Source organism: Leopardus geoffroyi, chromosome B2, assembly GCF_018350155.1.
Source record: "Leopardus geoffroyi isolate Oge1 chromosome B2, O.geoffroyi_Oge1_pat1.0, whole genome shotgun sequence".
Taxonomy (NCBI): Eukaryota; Metazoa; Chordata; class Mammalia; order Carnivora; family Felidae; genus Leopardus; species Leopardus geoffroyi.
The window spans coordinates 148603601-148621800 of record NC_059332.1 but is presented as its reverse complement, the minus strand read 5'-3'; the positions used below and the strand labels follow the sequence as shown (position 1 = coordinate 148621800).

Genomic DNA, 18200 nt, shown 5'->3' with positions numbered 1-18200 from the left:
GTAAACATCGGGCTGCGTGTGCCCCCTAAGATAAGCGTTTTCTTAAATACAGTTTATAGTGTCCATTGTCATTTGGTTTTCCTTTTAAAGAGACTAGCTGTGTTTTACTGCAAGTATTAGGCGATTTCTGACAAATAAGAATCATAACGTAACAATTCCATCTCTTACTGAAACTGAATTTGTATCTTTTCTCCCTTTATTTTTCAGGACGAACGATTTCCAAGAGGTACTGGCCTGGAGTCTGGGACTCGTATACAGTCTGTTCTTTGTTTACCAATTGTCACTGCAATCGGTGATTTGATTGGCATCCTTGAGCTGTATCGCCACTGGGGCAAAGAAGCCTTCTGTATGAGTCATCAGGAGGTGAGGCTAGCCCGCTGAGGCTACTCATTAATATTGTTCAGTTAATGGATGAGTGAATGGCACAAACCACACGTTGCTTAACAACGTTTTGATGGTTTTTAAAAACTTTTTCTTTTGTACTTATTTAGAGGGAAAACTGATTCAATTAGACGTATAGTAATCTAGGGGCGCCTGGGTGGCTCAGTGGGCTAAGTGTCCAGCTTCGGCTCAGGTCACAATCTCATCGTTCGTGAGCTCGAGCCCCGCCTTTGGGCTCTGTGCTGACAGCTCAGAGCCTGCTTGGGATCCTCTGTCCCCCTCGCTCTCTGCCCCTCCCCTAGTCAAGGTCGTACGCATGGGCAATCTCTCTTTCTTTCTCAAAAATAATACCTACACATTAATAAAAAAAGAAATCCAATAATTTATTTTAGTAGGAATCCATTCTAACAAGACAAATTGAAGTGTGCCGTATTATGAACTAAATAAAGTAGCAGGATGACTTTGTAGAATTTTCACTTTCTGGTTGTCTTTTATAAAGTTTTCTTAAAAACGACCTCCCCCTAGAGCGTATCCTGAGTAAAGGCTCCAGCACCAAATACATTTGGAAACCAGTGGGCTCCGTGAAGTATTCCCTGGATCAGAATTGGCTCATTAACCCTAAAAACCAGTTACTGCCGGGATGTATGTGTCACTCCCAGGGTGCATATGCGCCCGTCCCTCAGGGGCCTTGTCCACTTACCGGGATGACCCCCACCTCCTGCTCCCCCCTCCCCCAGCCACGCTGGACCCTCGAGCAAGGCTGACCCGCTCCGGCTCGGAGCCCGCACACGTGCTGTCCCTCGGCCTGGGCTGTGCGTGTCCTCGTTGTCCCGACCCAGCCGCCCCCCTCAGGAGTTGTCCCCACGTGCTGCCCTCTCGCGGAGGAGGCCTTCCCTGAGCACTGCATGTGGACTCGGGCGGCTCCCCCAGCATTTCCTCTCCCTCTGGTGCCTCCTTTTCTCTCTGGCCCCTTGTCAGCAGCTGGCGCGCCATGCACCTCGCTGACTCTCCTCCTCGTCTTTCTCTCTCCCACGGTCCGCTGTGAGCTGTTGCGGTGTCGCTGCTGGTGGCCGGGTCCCCGGCCTCTAGGGGAGTGCCCGGTACCTACTAGGCACCCGGCAAATGTTGGGGAAGCGAACGAACAATAAAAGAAGCGGCAGGGCCAGGAATTTGAGAACTTGTCAGCAGAAGGTTGCAAATACTTCATCGTTTAAGCTAGTCACCGAGACCATTTTAATGGTGTTTTTGTTCAACTGGAAAGTAACCATTTTCTGCGAAAATCGTCGGAGGCTAGCTCTCTCGGGCCTTTGTCTTGCTTTTTTATCCCAAATTAAGAGGATCGAGAGAGCGTTAGGCTCCGTTATAAAGGAGCAGGAAATACAAAAGAGAAACCTTCTACATAGTCGGCGCTCTGCGTTTGGCAAAATATTCAGATACTCGGTGGGCTCGCGGTTATGCTGGAGGTGCTGTGTTGGGGTCCCTGCGTGTGACTAATCAAAGCGCGTGTCCTCCCTTTGTTTGTAGGTCGCGACAGCAAATCTCGCCTGGGCTTCGGTGGCCATCCATCAGGTGCAGGTGTGTCCCGGGGGCTCCGGGCTCCACTGGGGGGTGGGGCGGGGCTTCCGAAGTGACCCTAGTGTGTCGTTTTTGGATATTAGGTGTTCTGTTATTTCTCAACTCTTGTGTCTACTCACTTATATTTACTTACTCCCTGCCTTTAACATCTTGCAATTACTGCCGTGTATTTATGTATAACTATAAATCGTTTGTACAGTAAATGGTTTGGGCTCTGTCACGGTATTTGCTTTCCACTGACGGCCTCCTGCTGGCAGTAACATTGATATCATCATGAGTCCCATTTCCTAAATTAAGGCATCCTCTGAACTAAAAGGTATATGGAAACTTTCGTGTCCAATTTCAGATACTGGCTTCTCTTGAAAATACGCTCTAATTGGAAAGACCACAGACTTTATTGAGTCTCCCCGTAACTCAACCTCAGAATTCGGGGACACGGCAGCCAAACAATTCTCCCCTCGTACCTTCCACCTCTCTTTGTTGCGGAAAAATCTGTTTCGGCAAACTCAGGTTGTGGGATAGGAGGAGAAAAAGCACACAGTTAGAGAGTGATAGCGTGGGGAGCAAGGACCTCTCGGACCTGACCGTCTCGCGTATAAGTGGAATGCGTGCCCACGTGTCAGTCGTGTAAAGTGGGAAGTAGTTTTAAAGAGCAACCGTGGAGGTTGGTCGCCCGGGTCTGAATGCTGGCCCCGTCCCTCAGTGACTCTGGAGCGGGAGCGTGGTTCTGCACGACTTCTTGCTTCAATGAGGAAAGCAAATCCCCAGTCCCTGGTGTTCTGTGCTGATTAAGTGAGATAATAAAGTGCGTAAAACAGAGCTTAGCACACGTAAGCCTTCCGTAGATACTTGGGATTGAAGTATCTCAAGTCTCAACTTGCCATTGATACTATTACCATGTTATAAAAAGAGATCGTGTCACGTCTTTCAAAATACAGTGAGGGAAAATAGTATTCTGGAATTGTTCCTTTTCGTAAGGGGAGCTCTCTTACAATTAATAGTCATCATTTTCTTTGGCAGGTGTGCAGAGGCCTTGCCAAGCAGACCGAATTGAATGACTTCCTACTTGACGTATCCAAGTAAGTGTTGGTTTCTAGGGGTGGCGTAGTTCTTCCTGATCAGGGGTTTACCCTCAGTGCAGGCTCCGACGGCAATAGGTACTGTGTATTCTGCACTCAGTAGTCCGGTAAGAAAGGTTCCCGTCCTGGACCGTGAAGTTACGTTCGCACCCATGGTCACTTTACAAGTGAAGGATTGCAGACGTATATGCGATAATACTTATTTGCAATTTGGTGCATATCTTCTAATTAGACTCACTAGCGCATGTTAAAGGTACTAAGTATTTCTGTTTTTGCAGGAGAAAGCCGAGAGCAGTAGAAGAGGAAATGTTCTAGTTTATTATTTTCCAAAAACCCTCTCTGGCATTTTCTGAAAATGTCAGTAAATTAAACCAGATGAGCAATATCTTTTTTAAGTTTATTTATTTGTTTTGAGAGAGAAAGTGAGCAGGGAGGGGCAGAGAGAGAGAAGGAGAGACAGAGAATCCCAAGCAGGCTCCACACTGTCAGCACAGAGCCAACGTGGGGCTGGAACTCACGAACCATGAGATCACGACCTGAGCCGAAACCGAGTCGGACGCTTTGCTGACTGAGCCACCCAGGCGCCCCCGTATCGGCAATATTACTATTATTTTAATTTTCCCATGTATGGGAGCTCAAATACCACCTTAGAGAAAATGTTCCATTTCCCTGAAGTTTGCCCTGGAAAAGCTTCCTTGGGTGGGGGCGGAAGCAGGTAGAGACGTTCACCGCAGCGTCGGTTCATATTGGTTCCCCTGCTCCCAGCGGGGTTGTCTGTAGATCTGAGCCATCTGCTGAATGGCCGAAATCTGAAATAATGGCCCAGGAGGTGGTCACTTCAGGGCCACGTCCTCTGGCAAGTTAATGGAGGAATAAGGTACCTGCTGTTCCACGGCCACCGGCAGCGGCCGGGACCGCGTTCTCCCTCACGGGCAACTTTGGTGGCACTTAATACCTTCCTCGTCAAGGACTGTTGGGACCCCAGCACTCATTAGTCTGAAGGTGCTGCTTTGTGTTACGTGATGTTTTGAAATACGCAATTAGAGAAGCATGGGAATGAGGGTGCTTTCCTTTGATCGCCAGGCCCCTGTGTCCCCGAGACAGAATCAAACAGTACTTCTGGGACACATGACTTGACCACCCAAGCGCACAGGAAGGGAAGCCACTCACCTTCCTTTGCTAGTGTAGTTGAACACCTTGCAAGGCTTCCACAGCCCGATTCGATCCCTGTAAATCTCTTCCCTCGGGGAAACCCACTGGACCTTCCCCCCTTGCTTGTGGTACGTTACATTAGCAGAGTCTCAGTGGCTCCAAGCTGGGTAATTTGTCTTTTAAGCGAAAGGCATTGTTTATCACTATTCAGTTATCTTAATTCTGAGTCCCTTGCTAAGTTCCCAGGAACCAGTAGATCCTATATTAAAATATCCCCTAGAATACATGCCTACTCATTCCTCGTTTATCAGGTTGACATTTTAATGTAGCTGCCACGTATCTCCTAAGTATTTACCTGCTGTTTGTAATAATGAACGCAAGTTACTTGTGTAAAATGATCAGGTCGTCATTATTTCTTGTATTCTGATGTTTCTTCTCCAATGAGTTACATGGCTTTCTCGGACAGTGCAACTGTGTTTTAACTTTCCAGGTTTTCAGTGCTAATTTACATTTTAACTGTATTAATGAGATTAAGCAAATTTGAACATTTTTATTTCAGATCAGAGTTATTCATGAAAATATTAAAAATGGTGAGCAATTTTATCCCTTCATAGTTTTACTTAAATGCTACAGACTTGCTCTCAAAATAGGTACTTACCAATAAAATACTCTCCGAAATTAGATACTCCATACCAAAGTTACTGATAAGGTTTCATTTATCTCTAAAGTAACTTGTTATTGGTTGTTTCCACAAAAGGACAAAAATCAAACAACATGTATCTTTACGTTTTTTACTTAAATGTAGACAAAACTGGGAAATGTATGCAAAGTTTAAGATGTTCTGTGTTCCTATTTAGAGTAATTACCAGTTTTCTGTTCCTTTTTTTTCAGGACATATTTTGATAACATAGTCGCAATAGACTCTCTACTTGAACACATAATGGTAGGTTGGTTTTTGTTCGAAAATGATTCATGTCCTAATATATGGGGGAACATTTTAATGCATTATTAGAGGCATAAGCTGTCTTAAAGTCATGATGGAAAGACGGCACTTAGTGGTCTCCAGGTGTTGCTTTGATTTCTTTGTGACTTTTGTTCATTGTGAGGGGGTTTCAATAACTTCTGGGAAAATGTCTGAGCTTTTCATTATTTAGTGGCGAGCTAAACTTTGAAAAACATTCGGTGCCTTCTTATATTCTCCAAAAGACCTTGTGCATATCGACCGTACTGGGGATTCCCAACCACTTGAGGTTCGTTCTGTTTAGTTTTAGACTTACGTGTTCCTCTCTTCTGGAAGACTAGTGGGCACTTGGAGCTGAAAGCCACAGGAAGTAGACTTCTATGAAGTGAAAAATATTTAAGAATATAGAAATATAAATATATGGATTAACATAGCTTGACTAGGGAAAATACTTGTTGACTGGTTCTTGTATTATTTATCTTTTTTAAGACCGTTTTTGTTGAGATATAATTCACATACCACACTATTCTTCCGTTTCGAGTGGTCAGTTCAGTGGTTTTTAGCATATTCAAAGATACGTGAAGCCATCACCAGTCGATTTAGAACATTTTCATTACTTAAAAAAGACACTCCGTGTCATTTTAGCCATCATCTACTGAGGCCCCATTCTCCTTCCTGCCCACCCCCGCCCCCATCCTAAGCAACCGCTAACCTAATTCTTTTTCTGTGGATTTACCTGTTCTAGACATCTCCCATAAAAGAGATCATGTAATATGTGGGTTTTGTGCCTGGCTTTTTTCCCTTAGCGTACTGTGTTCAAGTCCTCCCGTGCTGTAGCAAATATCAGCACTTCACTCATTTCTGTGGCTGAATAATACTCTGTTATGTGGATAGACGTGCACGTTCTTTGCCCATCGTCAGCTGATAAACGTTTGGATTGTTGCCACATTTTGGCTGATGGGAAAAGTACTGCTTTGAACATCTGTATAGCTTTCTTCGCTTGAATACGTGCTTTCAGTTGTTCCGTACTTAGGGCGTTGCACTGCCGGGTCGCGCGGGGATTGTGTGTTTCACTTCCGGAGGAGCTGCTAGGCTGTTTTCCGTGCAGTTGCACCAGGTTCTGTTCCAGTCAGCAGTGCACCCGGGTTCCGGCTTCTCCACGTTCTCACCGACACTGGCTATTCCTTGACTTTTTTTTTTTTTTCAACGTTTATTTATTTTTGGGACAGCGAGAGACAGAGCATGAACAGGGGAGGGGCAGAGAGAGAGGGAGACACAGAATCAGAAACAGGCTCCAGGCTCTGAGCCATCAGCCCAGAGCCCGACGCGGGGCTCGAACTCACAGACCGCGAGATCGTGACCCGGCTGAAGTCGGACGCTTAACCGACTGCGCCACCCAGGCGCCCCTATTCCTTGACTTTTTGACCTAACGCTCATATTCCCCACTGGTAGAAAAAAGGAAAGCCATTGAGCAGAATATAGACGCAAACATCCGAAATCAGTGGTAAACAGCAAACCCAGGAGGAAAGATGACATCAGCTAAGAAGCATTCACCCCAGGAAAGCAAGAGCAGTTCGACGTTAAGTAATAAATTAACGTAGTTCCCGATTCTAATTGAGTAAAGGGAGAAAAATTACATTATTTTAAGAATGGATTACAAAAACTATAATACTCAACATCCAGTAGATGCAAACTCCTAGCAAATTAGAAATACGAGGAAAAGTCCTTAAGTAGTTACGTAGTATCTGCTGGAGTCCTACAACCAACATACCTAACGATGAGATATGGGAGCTTACACCCTGAGGAAAATCTGTTACTCTCCCTGCTTCCATCCGACAGTGTGCCTTGTTTTCACTGGATCTTAAATCCACTCTTGTTATCAAGAAGTTGCTTTCCACTTACGAGTAAAGCTGCGTGTGTGTGCGCATGTGTGTGCACGCGCACACATGCGGCATGAATGAGAGAGGCAGGTGGCTTTTAGAATGACCCTCTGATGTTTGGAGTTCATAAATGTTCCCGAAACAGGTCTAGGATTTCTGATTTCAGCACATAAGAGTACCAGTTCAAACTGAAAGCCTCTATTTGGGGAGAACGAAAACGTGAATGTTATGTTCAGAATCACTGATCTTAAAACAGAAGAAGCCTTTCTCACAACCTGTGATTGTTTTTCAGTTGATATTCTTGATTTTCCGACATATTCAATAGCACACTGAACAGTAAAATTTACCTTATCAAATATATGCACTCTCTTCTTTCTATTACCTAATTGCAGGGGTTTTTTAATGTTTATATATTTTGAGAGACACCTGTGCACAAGTGAGGAAGGGGAGAGAGAGAAACCCAAGCAGACTCTGTGCTGTCAGCCTGGGGCTCTATCTCGTGAACCGTGTGATCATGACCTGAAGTGAAATCAAGAGTTGGACGCTCAACCAAATGAATCACCCACTAGCACAAATTGTATGTTTTTTTTTAAATGAGGCATAATTCGGGCACCTGGGCGGCTCAGTCAGTTGAGCTTCTGACTCCTGATTTCAAGAGTTTTAGGTAATACGTCATAGAGGTTTTGGTTTGCATTTTCGTGACGATTCATGATGTTAATTAAGCATCTTTTTCACATACCTGTTGACCATCCGATGTCTCTTTTGGAAAAATATCTGTTCAAATCCTCTGCCCATTTATTAATTGGATTGTTGTGTTTTGCTCTTTAGTTGTATGCATTTTTTATATATTTTGGATATTCATCCCTTACTGGATATATGATTTGTAAATATTTTCTCCCATTCAATAGATCTCCTCTTCATTTTGTTGATGGTTTCCTTTGCTGTGCAAAAGATTTCTTGTTTGTGTATTCCCACTTACTTTTCCTTTTGTTGCCGTTGCTTTTGGAATCAGATCCAAAAACAAAAAGAAACAAAAAACAAACCAGAAAAAAAAAAATTGCCAAGACCAGGGTCAAAGGACTTACTGCCTATAGTTTTGTTCTTGTAATTTTATGGTTTCAGGTCTCCCATTCAAGTCTCTAATCCATTGTGAGTTTTTTCATGTGTTACAAAATACTAGAACAGTTTCATTCCTTTGCATCCTGGCTGTCTAGTTTTCCTGGCACCCTTTATTGAAGAGACGACCCTTTCCCCATTTATATTCTTGCCGCCTTTGTCACAAATTGACCATCTGTGTGGACTCTCTATTTTGTTTTTATGCCAGAACCATACTGTTTTGATTATTATAGCTTTGTCATATCGTTTGAAATCAGGGACTGTGATACTTCCAGATTGGTTCTTTCTCAAGATTGCTCTGGCTGTTTGAAGTATCGTGTGTGGAATTTTAGGATTCTTTGTTCTAGTTCTGTGAAAAATTCCATTGGGATTTTGATAAGGATTACATTGAATCTGTAGATGTTTTGGATAACACAGTCATCTTAACAATATTAGTTCCTCCAATCCATGAGCATGGAGTATGTTTCCAATTATTTGTGTCTTCAACTTTTTTCGTCAGTGTCTTAGAATTTCCAGCATACAGGTCTCTCCTTTCCTTGATGAAATTTGTTCCTCGGTATTTTATTCTTTTGATGCAATTGTAAATGGGATTGTTTTCTTAATTTCTGTTTGTAATAGTTGGTTAGTATATAGAAATGCAGCAGATTTCTGTATGTTCATTTTATACCCTGCAGTTTTGCTGAAGTTGTTCATTAGTTCTAAAAGGTTGTGTGTGTGTGCGTGTGCGTGTGTGCATGTGTGTGTGCGTGTGTGTGTGCGTGTGTGTGTGTGCGTGTGTGCCCGCGGAGTCTTTAGGGTTTTCTCTCTATAAAATCATGTCAGTTTTACTTCTTTTTGTCAAATGTGGATGCCTTTTCTTTCTCTTATGTCACTATTCTGGCTAGAACTGCTAATACTCTGTTGAACAAAAGCGGTGAGAGTGGCATCCTTGTCTTATCCCTGATCTCAGAGGAAAAGCTCTCAGCTTTTCATCATTGAGTGTGTTGTCCGTTCTCACTGTGTTGGTCTCTTCCCCGTGTTGGGCGAGCGTCTTTATGACCGTTCTTGAGTTCTATCTAAGTTACCGATCTCCATTTCATTAGTTTCTCTTTCTCATGCTTTATCTTGTTCCTTTGTTTGGAACATATTCTCTATTTTCTTCATTTTGCTCGACTCTCTGTGTTTGTTTCCTTTTTTAAAAATGTTTATTTATTTTTGAGAGAGAGAGAGAGCGTGAGCAGGGGAGGGGCAGAGAGAGAGGGAGACACAGAATCCGAAGCAGGCTCCAGGCTCCGAGCTGTCAACACAGAGCCCCATGCGGGGCTCAGACTCACAGACCGTGAGACCATGAGCCGAGCCGAAGCCGGACGCTCAACCCACAGAGCCCCCCGCCCCAGGCGCCCGTCTCTGTGTTGTTTCTCTGTACGAGGTGAGACAGCTGTCTCCCCCCGGCCTTGCAGGGGCACCTTGCGCAGGCCTCATCGTTCAGCCTCCCCTGGTGCCTGATGGTCTTTCGCACCTTTGCGGTCATCTCGGCAGCCGAATGTATTCTTGTTAGGCCCCCTCGTGAAGGGTGTGCTAAGACCTAACAGTGCTACACGCGGAAGGATGTGTCAGCGCCTCGTTCCTGGCTGACGAGAAGGAGAATGTCAGGCAGCAGATTTTAGAGCATGCAGATGTACGTACGACCGTGCGTGGGCCTCAGCTGTGGAGCTGGCCTCCAGGGCGGCTGAACTGGGGGACGTTTGTCAAACTTGGGGCTCCAGACGAGCGTACGAGCTCCTTTCTGAGAGGTACTGGCGAGCTGGGACAGGGCCGAGGAGACCACGAAGATGGCGTCCTCGACCAACCGCCCCTGATGCTCCTCTGGGGTCTCCAGGTGGGCAGGCCTGCGACGGCTCCTCAGCTCGAAGCTCCGTGACAAGTCCACAGGACTTTTTCTTTCTTTCTTTCTTTCTTTTTTTTTTTTAATTTTTTTTTCAACGTTTATTTATTTTTGGGACAGAGAGAGACAGAGCATGAACGGGGGAGGGGCAGAGAGAGAGGGAGACACAGAATCGGAAACAGGCTCCAGGCTCTGAGCCATCAGCCCAGAGCCTGACGCGGGGCTCGAACTCACGGACCGCGAGATCGTGACCTGGCTGAAGTCGGACGCTTAACCGACTGCGCCACCCAGGCGCCCCAACACAGGCCTTTTTCACAGGAAGGAGGGGTGTGTTTCAGTCTGTTGTCGGTGTCGTGCCCTGGGGGGCTGGGGCGTGGGGTAGCCTGGATTGTCGCGGTCCTGTAGGCCCCGGTGATGCAGGCCCCCCACCCCCGCCCCGGCCACCAGAGCCAGGTGATCAAGGAGGACCCCCTGTGTGGACTGCGTACGCCCACCAGCGGTAGTGAGGCCGACGGGCAGCGCTGAGCTGGGGTGCACCCACTGGCTTTCACGGCCTCTGGGGTGCACGCATCAGCGCTGTTAAGGTACAGGGGGAGTGCAGAAAAGGCACCAGCGCTTTTGCGTCCCCCAGGGCTCCTGCCCGTCTGGCAGGCCCTTTAAAATTAGCAAATGAATCTCCTTCAGGTACATTCTAGGAGCTTCTCCAACTGCTGCTCGTGTGCTGGTCCCGGAGGCAAGTGAGTCTGTATGTGAACCCCTTGAGGCAAGTGTCCCAGGTTCCCATAGCGCTGTGGGTCCACCGGGTGTGGCCCCGTGGGTTGTCAAAGCCAGACATTGTAGGGGCTTAGGACGTGGGTAGAGACGTACACATACACACGTGTGCGCGTGGATCCGGTCTTCGGTTTCACTTGACCAAAGTTTTTATCGTGAAGGATGGCTGAATTGCTTCACGTGCCTTTTTGGCGACATGAAGATAATTGTATCATCTCTTCGTTTTATTGCTATTATGAAATATTAGAGTTTATGATACTGAACAGTTCTGAATAGTTTTTAAATATTATAATACGTTAATTCCTAAGTCTGATTTACTGAAATTTTAATTTATGAGTTTTCTCTGGGTTCCAAGGTAAATTGGTCTGTGATTTGCTTTTTTATAGTATCTTTGTTAATTTTCAGTATCAGTGGTATAGCAGGGCTTCGAAAATAACCGAAAAACTTGTGTTCTTTCTGAACATAGGGTGGAAATTTATTTGTTGAAGATTCTTAAGTGATTCATATTTGAGATCATTTGGGCCTGATGCCTTTTATGGGGATAATGCTTTGACAATTTTTCAATTGTCTGTATTACTCTGTTTCTTCTTTTTTTTTTAATGTTTATTTACTTTGAGAGAAATAAACAGAGGGGCAGAGAGAGAGAGGGAGAGAGATAATCCCAAGCAGGCTCCGCGCTGTCCCCTCAGAGCCCGACACAGGCCTCAGTCTCACGCACTGTGAGATCATGACCTGAGCCGAAACCAAGAGTCAGATTCTTAACTGACTGAGCCACCCAGGAGCCCTATTATTCTATTTCTGCTCAGATTTTTCAATTACTGGTCAACTCACTTTTCTAGAAAATTGGCCGTTCTGTTTAGATTTTTATAGTTATTAACATAAGTACGTGCCAAAGTATTAAGCATTTAACATGACCTAGTCAGTAGGGATGCAAATTTTGCTTTTAATAATGTAATCACTAATAGTTCAGGACCATTATTATTATTTAAAAGTTCAAGATACCATGAGTTTGCAGAATAAATGGGCGATTCTTCCGTTTGCCAAAACACAGTCCCATTACTGTCTCCCTAACTTGATGTCGTTCATCCTTCCTCCAATATTTATTGAGACTTCTTGGGTTACGGAAGGCTTATGTGTTTTAACCTAAGGGTTGGCAAACCTTTCTGGTAAAGTTTTATGCTCCTGGGCCAAACGCTATTGCAGACACTGAGCTCTGCTATTGTAGCAGCCTTAAACATTGCGTAAAGGAATGAACATAATCCTTTCCCAATAAAATTTTATTTATAAAAACAGGCAATGGCCTGGCTTTGGCTGATGGACTTAGTTAGCTGACCTCTACTCTAGGCCTTGTGCTGGGCATTTGCAATACTGTGGGAAAAAGAAGCAGCTTCTGCTGTCCCAGAACTCACAGGCTAATGGAAAGAGACAAACTGTCAAGTTCTCATAATCTTAATATGCAGTAAAATCAGTCCCTGGCACAGCCTGAACTCAGTGAATGAGTACAATCTATAAAGACAAGTATATGATATGAGATGAACCAGTGTATCTAACCCATGCTGACTTCTTTTCATTAAATCAATAAAGTAGTTCCACATGAGATTATATATTTTCCGGTGGCCACAAGGTGGCCCATGTCCCTCTTGCACAGACTTTTGTGATGGCTGTTTTTCTCCAAGAATCAGCTCTTTTTCTCCGAGGAATAAATCTCAAGTCTACAATCTGGGGTCTGAGGTTGCCGGAATTCTCCAACCGTAGTCCCGACCCGGCAGGGTCAGTGAGATATGTTAGCATTAAAGAAGTAACTGCGGAAAGAGACTGATGAACAAGTGAATGACAAAGTGAAGAGTGTTCCAGTTAGAAATGGAAAAGGGTGTTTTTATTACAAGAGCCAGGCCATGAAAATAGCTAGCACGAGTTCAAACACGCGGTCTGCCATTTACTAGCCATGGGATAGTGGGTGAGGAGTTACCTCCTGCCTCAGTTGTCCTCACACGTAAAGTGGAGATGAAAATGCTCCCTGACTTAATGTTATTACCGTGAGGATTAAGTGAATCAAGGCACCCGGAGTGTGTAAACGTGTGGGCACCCGGGAAACGCTTAGTAATAATTACACAGGATCATCAGTGCAGCAAGTAGGGGCAACAAACGTGAACACGAACCTCACGAGAGATTACGTTTCGTATTTTGTTCACGACCGACGTGTCGCAAATACCAGCCTGGCAGAATGGCTCACCCTGGGGGGGCACAAGGGTAAGCCCAGAGGTTCTGGAAGAGGGACCGGCGTGAGGGAAGGGCTCTGAGGGGGCGGGGCCGGTAACTGCGTTCCAGCCCCTTCGAGACCCCTGCCGTCGGCAACAGCACGACGTGCATACCCCGCGGCTGTTTCTTTGTCCGTATCGGTGCCGGCCGGTGTCAGCACATTAACAGAGTGTTTATATCCTCCTATTTGTTTAGTTACCACGCTCATTTGCTGCCCAGGTGGAGTATAGGTCAGCTGACATTTAGATTTATGTCTGATAACGTTTGCCTTTAAACTCTGAATTTCTCGTCGGCTCACTCTCGCTTTATCGTTTGTCTTTAGATATATGCAAAAAATCTGGTGAATGCCGACCGTTGTGCACTTTTCCAGGTAGACCATAAGAACAAGGAGTTATATTCAGACCTTTTTGATATCGGAGAGGAAAAGGAAGGAAAACCTGTCTTCAAGAAGACCAAAGAAATCAGGTACAGCTAGAAGTAGAATGTCCCTATACTGCGAGTGCGGCTGTGCAGGTGTTCCGTTACCCACCTTTCTGTGCCTGTTCACAGGTATGCTGACAGTACTTGTCATACTGTGATATCATTCCCACCAGGACCCGCCTCCTGAAGGTAGTACTTCTGGGAATGACATTGCAGTGCCAGCGAAACCGCGCCTAGGAAGCTTTAGCGTCACTCCTGGAAATGCCGTCTTCCGGAGGCGGTCCTTTTGGAAATCATGTTGGAAAAACTTACTAGTGCTCCCAGGTAGGTAAAGGAACATCCCACCTGGAGTCTGCAGGTCCTCTGTGTAGGAGCGGCGGGGTATCGCCGACGGCGGTCTCAGCGTCCAGACCGTAGCGGAAATGGACCTGGTAGACTGAATGACTTAAGCACACGAGTCCGTAACCAAACAGCTGGTGTGGTCAGTCAGATAGCACACGCCCGCTGCATCTGGAAACTACAGCCTTCTTTGTTCCTTAAGTGGCAGCTGCCGTCGCTTAAATGGACGGAATGGGGTCTGACTGTGAGGCGTGCCTGCCACAGTCAGGTCGCACAATCTGAACCGCTGCGGGAAGCACCGTCACTGACGCCCAGAGATCGTCCTTGCGTTCCTTTGCTTATACGTCTCGTGCAACCGTTTTTCCATGCAAGGGCGTAAGGCGCTCTGGTGGTTGCAAACGCCGTAGGAAAACACAATTCCTCACGAACTAAGTTCTGCTCTTCTTTGGTCTGTCATGTAAGAGAGCGGATCAGGTGCCAGAAACATGCGTGTGGCCCCGAACCAGGCCTCGCCACTGCCCCTGCCCCTGAGCACTTCCCCTTCTGTGCCGGGCCCTGCATTCCACACTCACGGATTCGCAGTCCGAAGTCGTGGCACTGTTTAGATTTGTTATTTTTACTTGTTCTATTTCTGGTGTATTTGCTTTTTAGCCCCTCAGTAAGTCAGTCTGCATGTAGTCATTTAGGTAAAGGGAGTTCTCTTGCCGAAGGCTCAGTGTCCCTTAACGGTGCTGGTATCGATCTCCTTTTGGAGACGGTCACTCGGAGTTTGCGTGGACGGGCCTGGGAGAGACAGTGAGGGGAATGTGCCGGCCGCGCTCGCTCCAGTGGCCAGCTGATGCCAGCCGTGTATGTGAGCGCCTGCCTTGCCAGGGCCTCCGCTGACAGAGGCAGCCAAGCAGGAAAATCAGGCATAAATCATGAAATGGTTCTAACACTCTTTTCCTACAGCCGTCTAATTTGTTCTGTTCGTCTTGCTCGAGGCGCAAGAAAACCAGGACGAAACAAGCTTGCTTTCTATGCAATGTTGGTTTCATTTTTTGCTCTTTTAAGAAAGTTCATTCTCTTTTGTGTCGACTTTCCTTTTATTTTTTCCCCTAGGGAACAGCCTTAAAGTTGAGCTTTATTTCAGGAACAGTGATTTCCTATAATGTCGAAAATGTAACATTACGAAAATTATTTTCCAGCTTTTGAAATCTGTAGATATCGTAGACTGTAGACATCTTTCTTAACTAATTTTGAAACGAGCGCATGAGTTATGATGATATCACAACGAGAAAACTATAAAATGAGAATATATTTGTAAAAGAAAACGCTGATATATCAAAACATAATTAAGGGTAATCAAAGAAAGCGTGCATTTTGACCGTTTTAAATTTGGCAAATTAGAGAATTGAAGATACTAGATGTTGTAAGTTGTGTTATTTTTAGGCAGCGCTTGTGTTATAAATGCCTTCAAGTCCTAGTCCTGCGTAGTGTCTCAAGTCAGGTGTAAACTCTCGTGTAACCTATGAGTTTGGCTATATGTGTGGTGTGGTGGGACATGTACTGGTGTGGACCTCGTTTCTGTTGTGCCACCAGTATTTTAGGAGTACTGACAAATTACTGAACCTTATGGGCTTCCGTTCACACCACAGTGAGAATTCGTTAAGAAAATTTATGTTCAGGAGTGCCTGGCTGGCTCAGTCGGTAGAGCGTGAGGCTCTTGATCTCAGGGTCATGAGTTCAAGCCCCGTACTGGGCATAGAGCCTACTTAAAAACTAACAAATAAATAAATAAATAAAAATAGGTATAAATAGTTAAAGAAAACTTATATTGCGTCTTGTAAATTACAAGGTGCTTTGCAACTATAAAAGATTATTATTGGTCATGAGAGGAGACTGCTAGTTCATTGTTCAATTTCAACTTGTGACCCAGTGTAGTTTAACGTATCGTGGATTATATCCTACAACAAGCTCTCCCGTGATGACCGTTCAGTGGTTTTCTACTTTATCTTTCCGTATTATGTCCTAATGTGATTTTGAATACGTACGTAAACGTAAAATTAGTGCGAGTATTTAAAATAAAACAATGCTTTTTCGCTTGCTCTTTAGTGGGTGGTGAAATGTTCCATGTTCCGAATTATCTGACATCATCTATATTTTAATTAGCATGTCCCTCTGGTTTTATATCTGCAGATTTTCAATTGAGAAAGGGATTGCTGGTCAGGTAGCAAGAACAGGGGAAGTCCTGAACATTCCAGATGCCTATGCAGACCCACGCTTCAACAGGTAAGAAACAGCTTACGGCCCATCCTTCTCTCTGTCACGTCCCACTTGGCTGGAGCCTCTGTAATGACGCGCCCCCAGTTCCCCACCTGCCATCGCCGTGAGGTCCTTCCTCCTGGGCGCTCTGTGACACTTTCTTTGAACCAACTCTCTTATCAGTCCTCAAGTGTTTTCAGATATTTATAAAATGATGGACTCCAAACCACTAATGCTATCCAGCTACAGGAGATTAAGATGCGATAAACACATTTATACAGGAGCAGTTTAAACTTCTAAGGCTGCTTTCGTTTTTATTATTATTATTATTATCATTTTATTATTGTTATTATAGTGTTCTCATTTTTTCCTGGGCATATTCTCCATCAAACCGTACCTTACAAGGCAGGAACCTCTCCTGATGAAATTTCCTACCTTGGAATCCCTGTCCCATCATTAATTAACTCTGGAGTGACCTGGAGTGAGTTACTTTATCTCTTGGAGTCTCAGTTTTCTCATCTTTAAAATGGTACAGTGATGCCTATTTTGTAGGGTGTGTGTGTGTGTGTGTGTGTGTGTGTGTGTGTGCATGTGTCTAAAATTAGAGAAAATACTCATAAGAGATCGGGCAACTTTGCAACAGACAGAAAGCAGGGGTTCCATGGATTGCCGCTTTTATCAGATATCATTCAAGTTGGATATTGGATGGCTTATAAAAGTTTTTTATTTTGTTTTGAGTTTCTTAGGAGAATTAGAAACCAAATTATATAATCTGATTTTAACAAATCTTAAAAATTGAAAGTCTCAAGATTGATGCTGTGACTGGTAGGGAGTAATAGTTCAAATATTTTGACGTTAGTGTTCTATTAATTCAAACATTTGGTTTACTTTAAGAGGCAATTAAATAAACAGTAAGCATTTTTTTCAGAAACTTGATTAATGACGAACATGTGCAACTTGTATATAAACACAACTTTATCTTAGTAATGTTTTATCAATAAATTACGAGCATGTAGGAAATCTCAGGTTTTTTTCCAAAAAAAAAAACCAAACTTATTATTTTAGCGCTTAAACATTGAAAATATTTATATATCCTTATTTATAAAACTGTTAGATAAAAATTTTATGGGTCAACTTTTAAGAACCATGAAAAGGCAAACAACAGACTGTGAGAAAATATTTGCAAAGCTTGAATCTGGCAAAATACTATCTCCAGAATATGTAAACAACTCTTCCGTTGTAATAGGATACCTCTACTGTAATGAATAGAACCCCACATTTTAACAAACATTTCACAAAAGAAGATGCATGAATGGCCATTAGACACATGAAAAGATGCCTGATGTGAGGGAGATATAATTTGACGATGAGATCGCGTTACACAGCAGTGTGAACGGATAGTTTTTAAAAAGTGGCCCCGGCAAGTGCTGGCAAGGATGTGGAGAAGCCTGGGTTCTCCTACTTTGCTGGTGGGAATGGATAAAGGTGCAGCCACTGTGGAGAACAGTTCTGCAGTTTCTTGTAGAGTTAAGCATATACTGACCGCACTCAGTCGGCTGCACTCCGAGGGATCCAGAAAAACGACACGTATCCACCCAGAGATTTGTCTGCACATCTGCAAAACAGCATTTTTGACAATTGCCAAAAAACTGGCTGTCCGCAAATACTAATATCCGTGAACTGGTGAGTGGGTAAATAAAGTGGATATTCCATACCCTGGAACACCGCGCAGCCATGAGAGGTGCTGGACCATTTGTACCGTGGTACCTGCTACGATATGGATCGGTCTCAAAACATTACTCTAAGTGCAGGAAGCAGGCACGAATGGCCGCCTCTAGCTGTCTGGCTGTGTCTGTGGAACTGAGTCCTATTTGTAAAAAATATTTTCTCGAAATCAGGAGGCCGCAAACATTTTCTATTAAGGATCAGTTAGTAAGTATTTGGGGCCATAACGTCTCTGGCACAAGTCCTCAGCTGTGTTGCAGGGTGGTGACAATCCATTCAAGAATGGTGCGGTTGTGTTCCATTAAAACTGTTAACAGGGGCGCCCGGGGGGCTCCGTCGGTGAAGCGTCTGACTCTTGATTTCGGCTCAGGTCATGATCTCACGGATCGTGAGTTTGAGCCCCCACATCAGGCTCTGTGCTGACAGCTGCGGAG

The 18200-nt window shown here is 44.6% G+C and overlaps 1 protein-coding gene and 1 non-coding gene across 6 annotated transcripts in view; both read left to right on the top strand.

The window, feature by feature from the left end:
- The window catches only part of PDE10A (phosphodiesterase 10A), a 618961-nt gene that overhangs the window by 531618 nt on the left and 69143 nt on the right, over positions 1-18200 (top strand). For all 5 annotated transcript variants that reach the window (XM_045500247.1, XM_045500245.1, XM_045500244.1 and 2 more), the window contains 6 exons: positions 208-363; positions 1906-1956; positions 2977-3035; positions 5079-5130; positions 13361-13503; positions 15976-16068. In XM_045500247.1, the coding sequence (XP_045356203.1) occupies positions 208-363; positions 1906-1956; positions 2977-3035; positions 5079-5130; positions 13361-13503; positions 15976-16068 (554 nt within the window). The remainder of the gene's footprint in view (positions 1-207; positions 364-1905; positions 1957-2976; positions 3036-5078; positions 5131-13360; positions 13504-15975; positions 16069-18200) is intronic.
- TRNAK-CUU lies at positions 15469-15541 on the top strand. Its single transcript has one exon. It is a non-coding gene; the product is annotated as a tRNA-Lys (tRNA).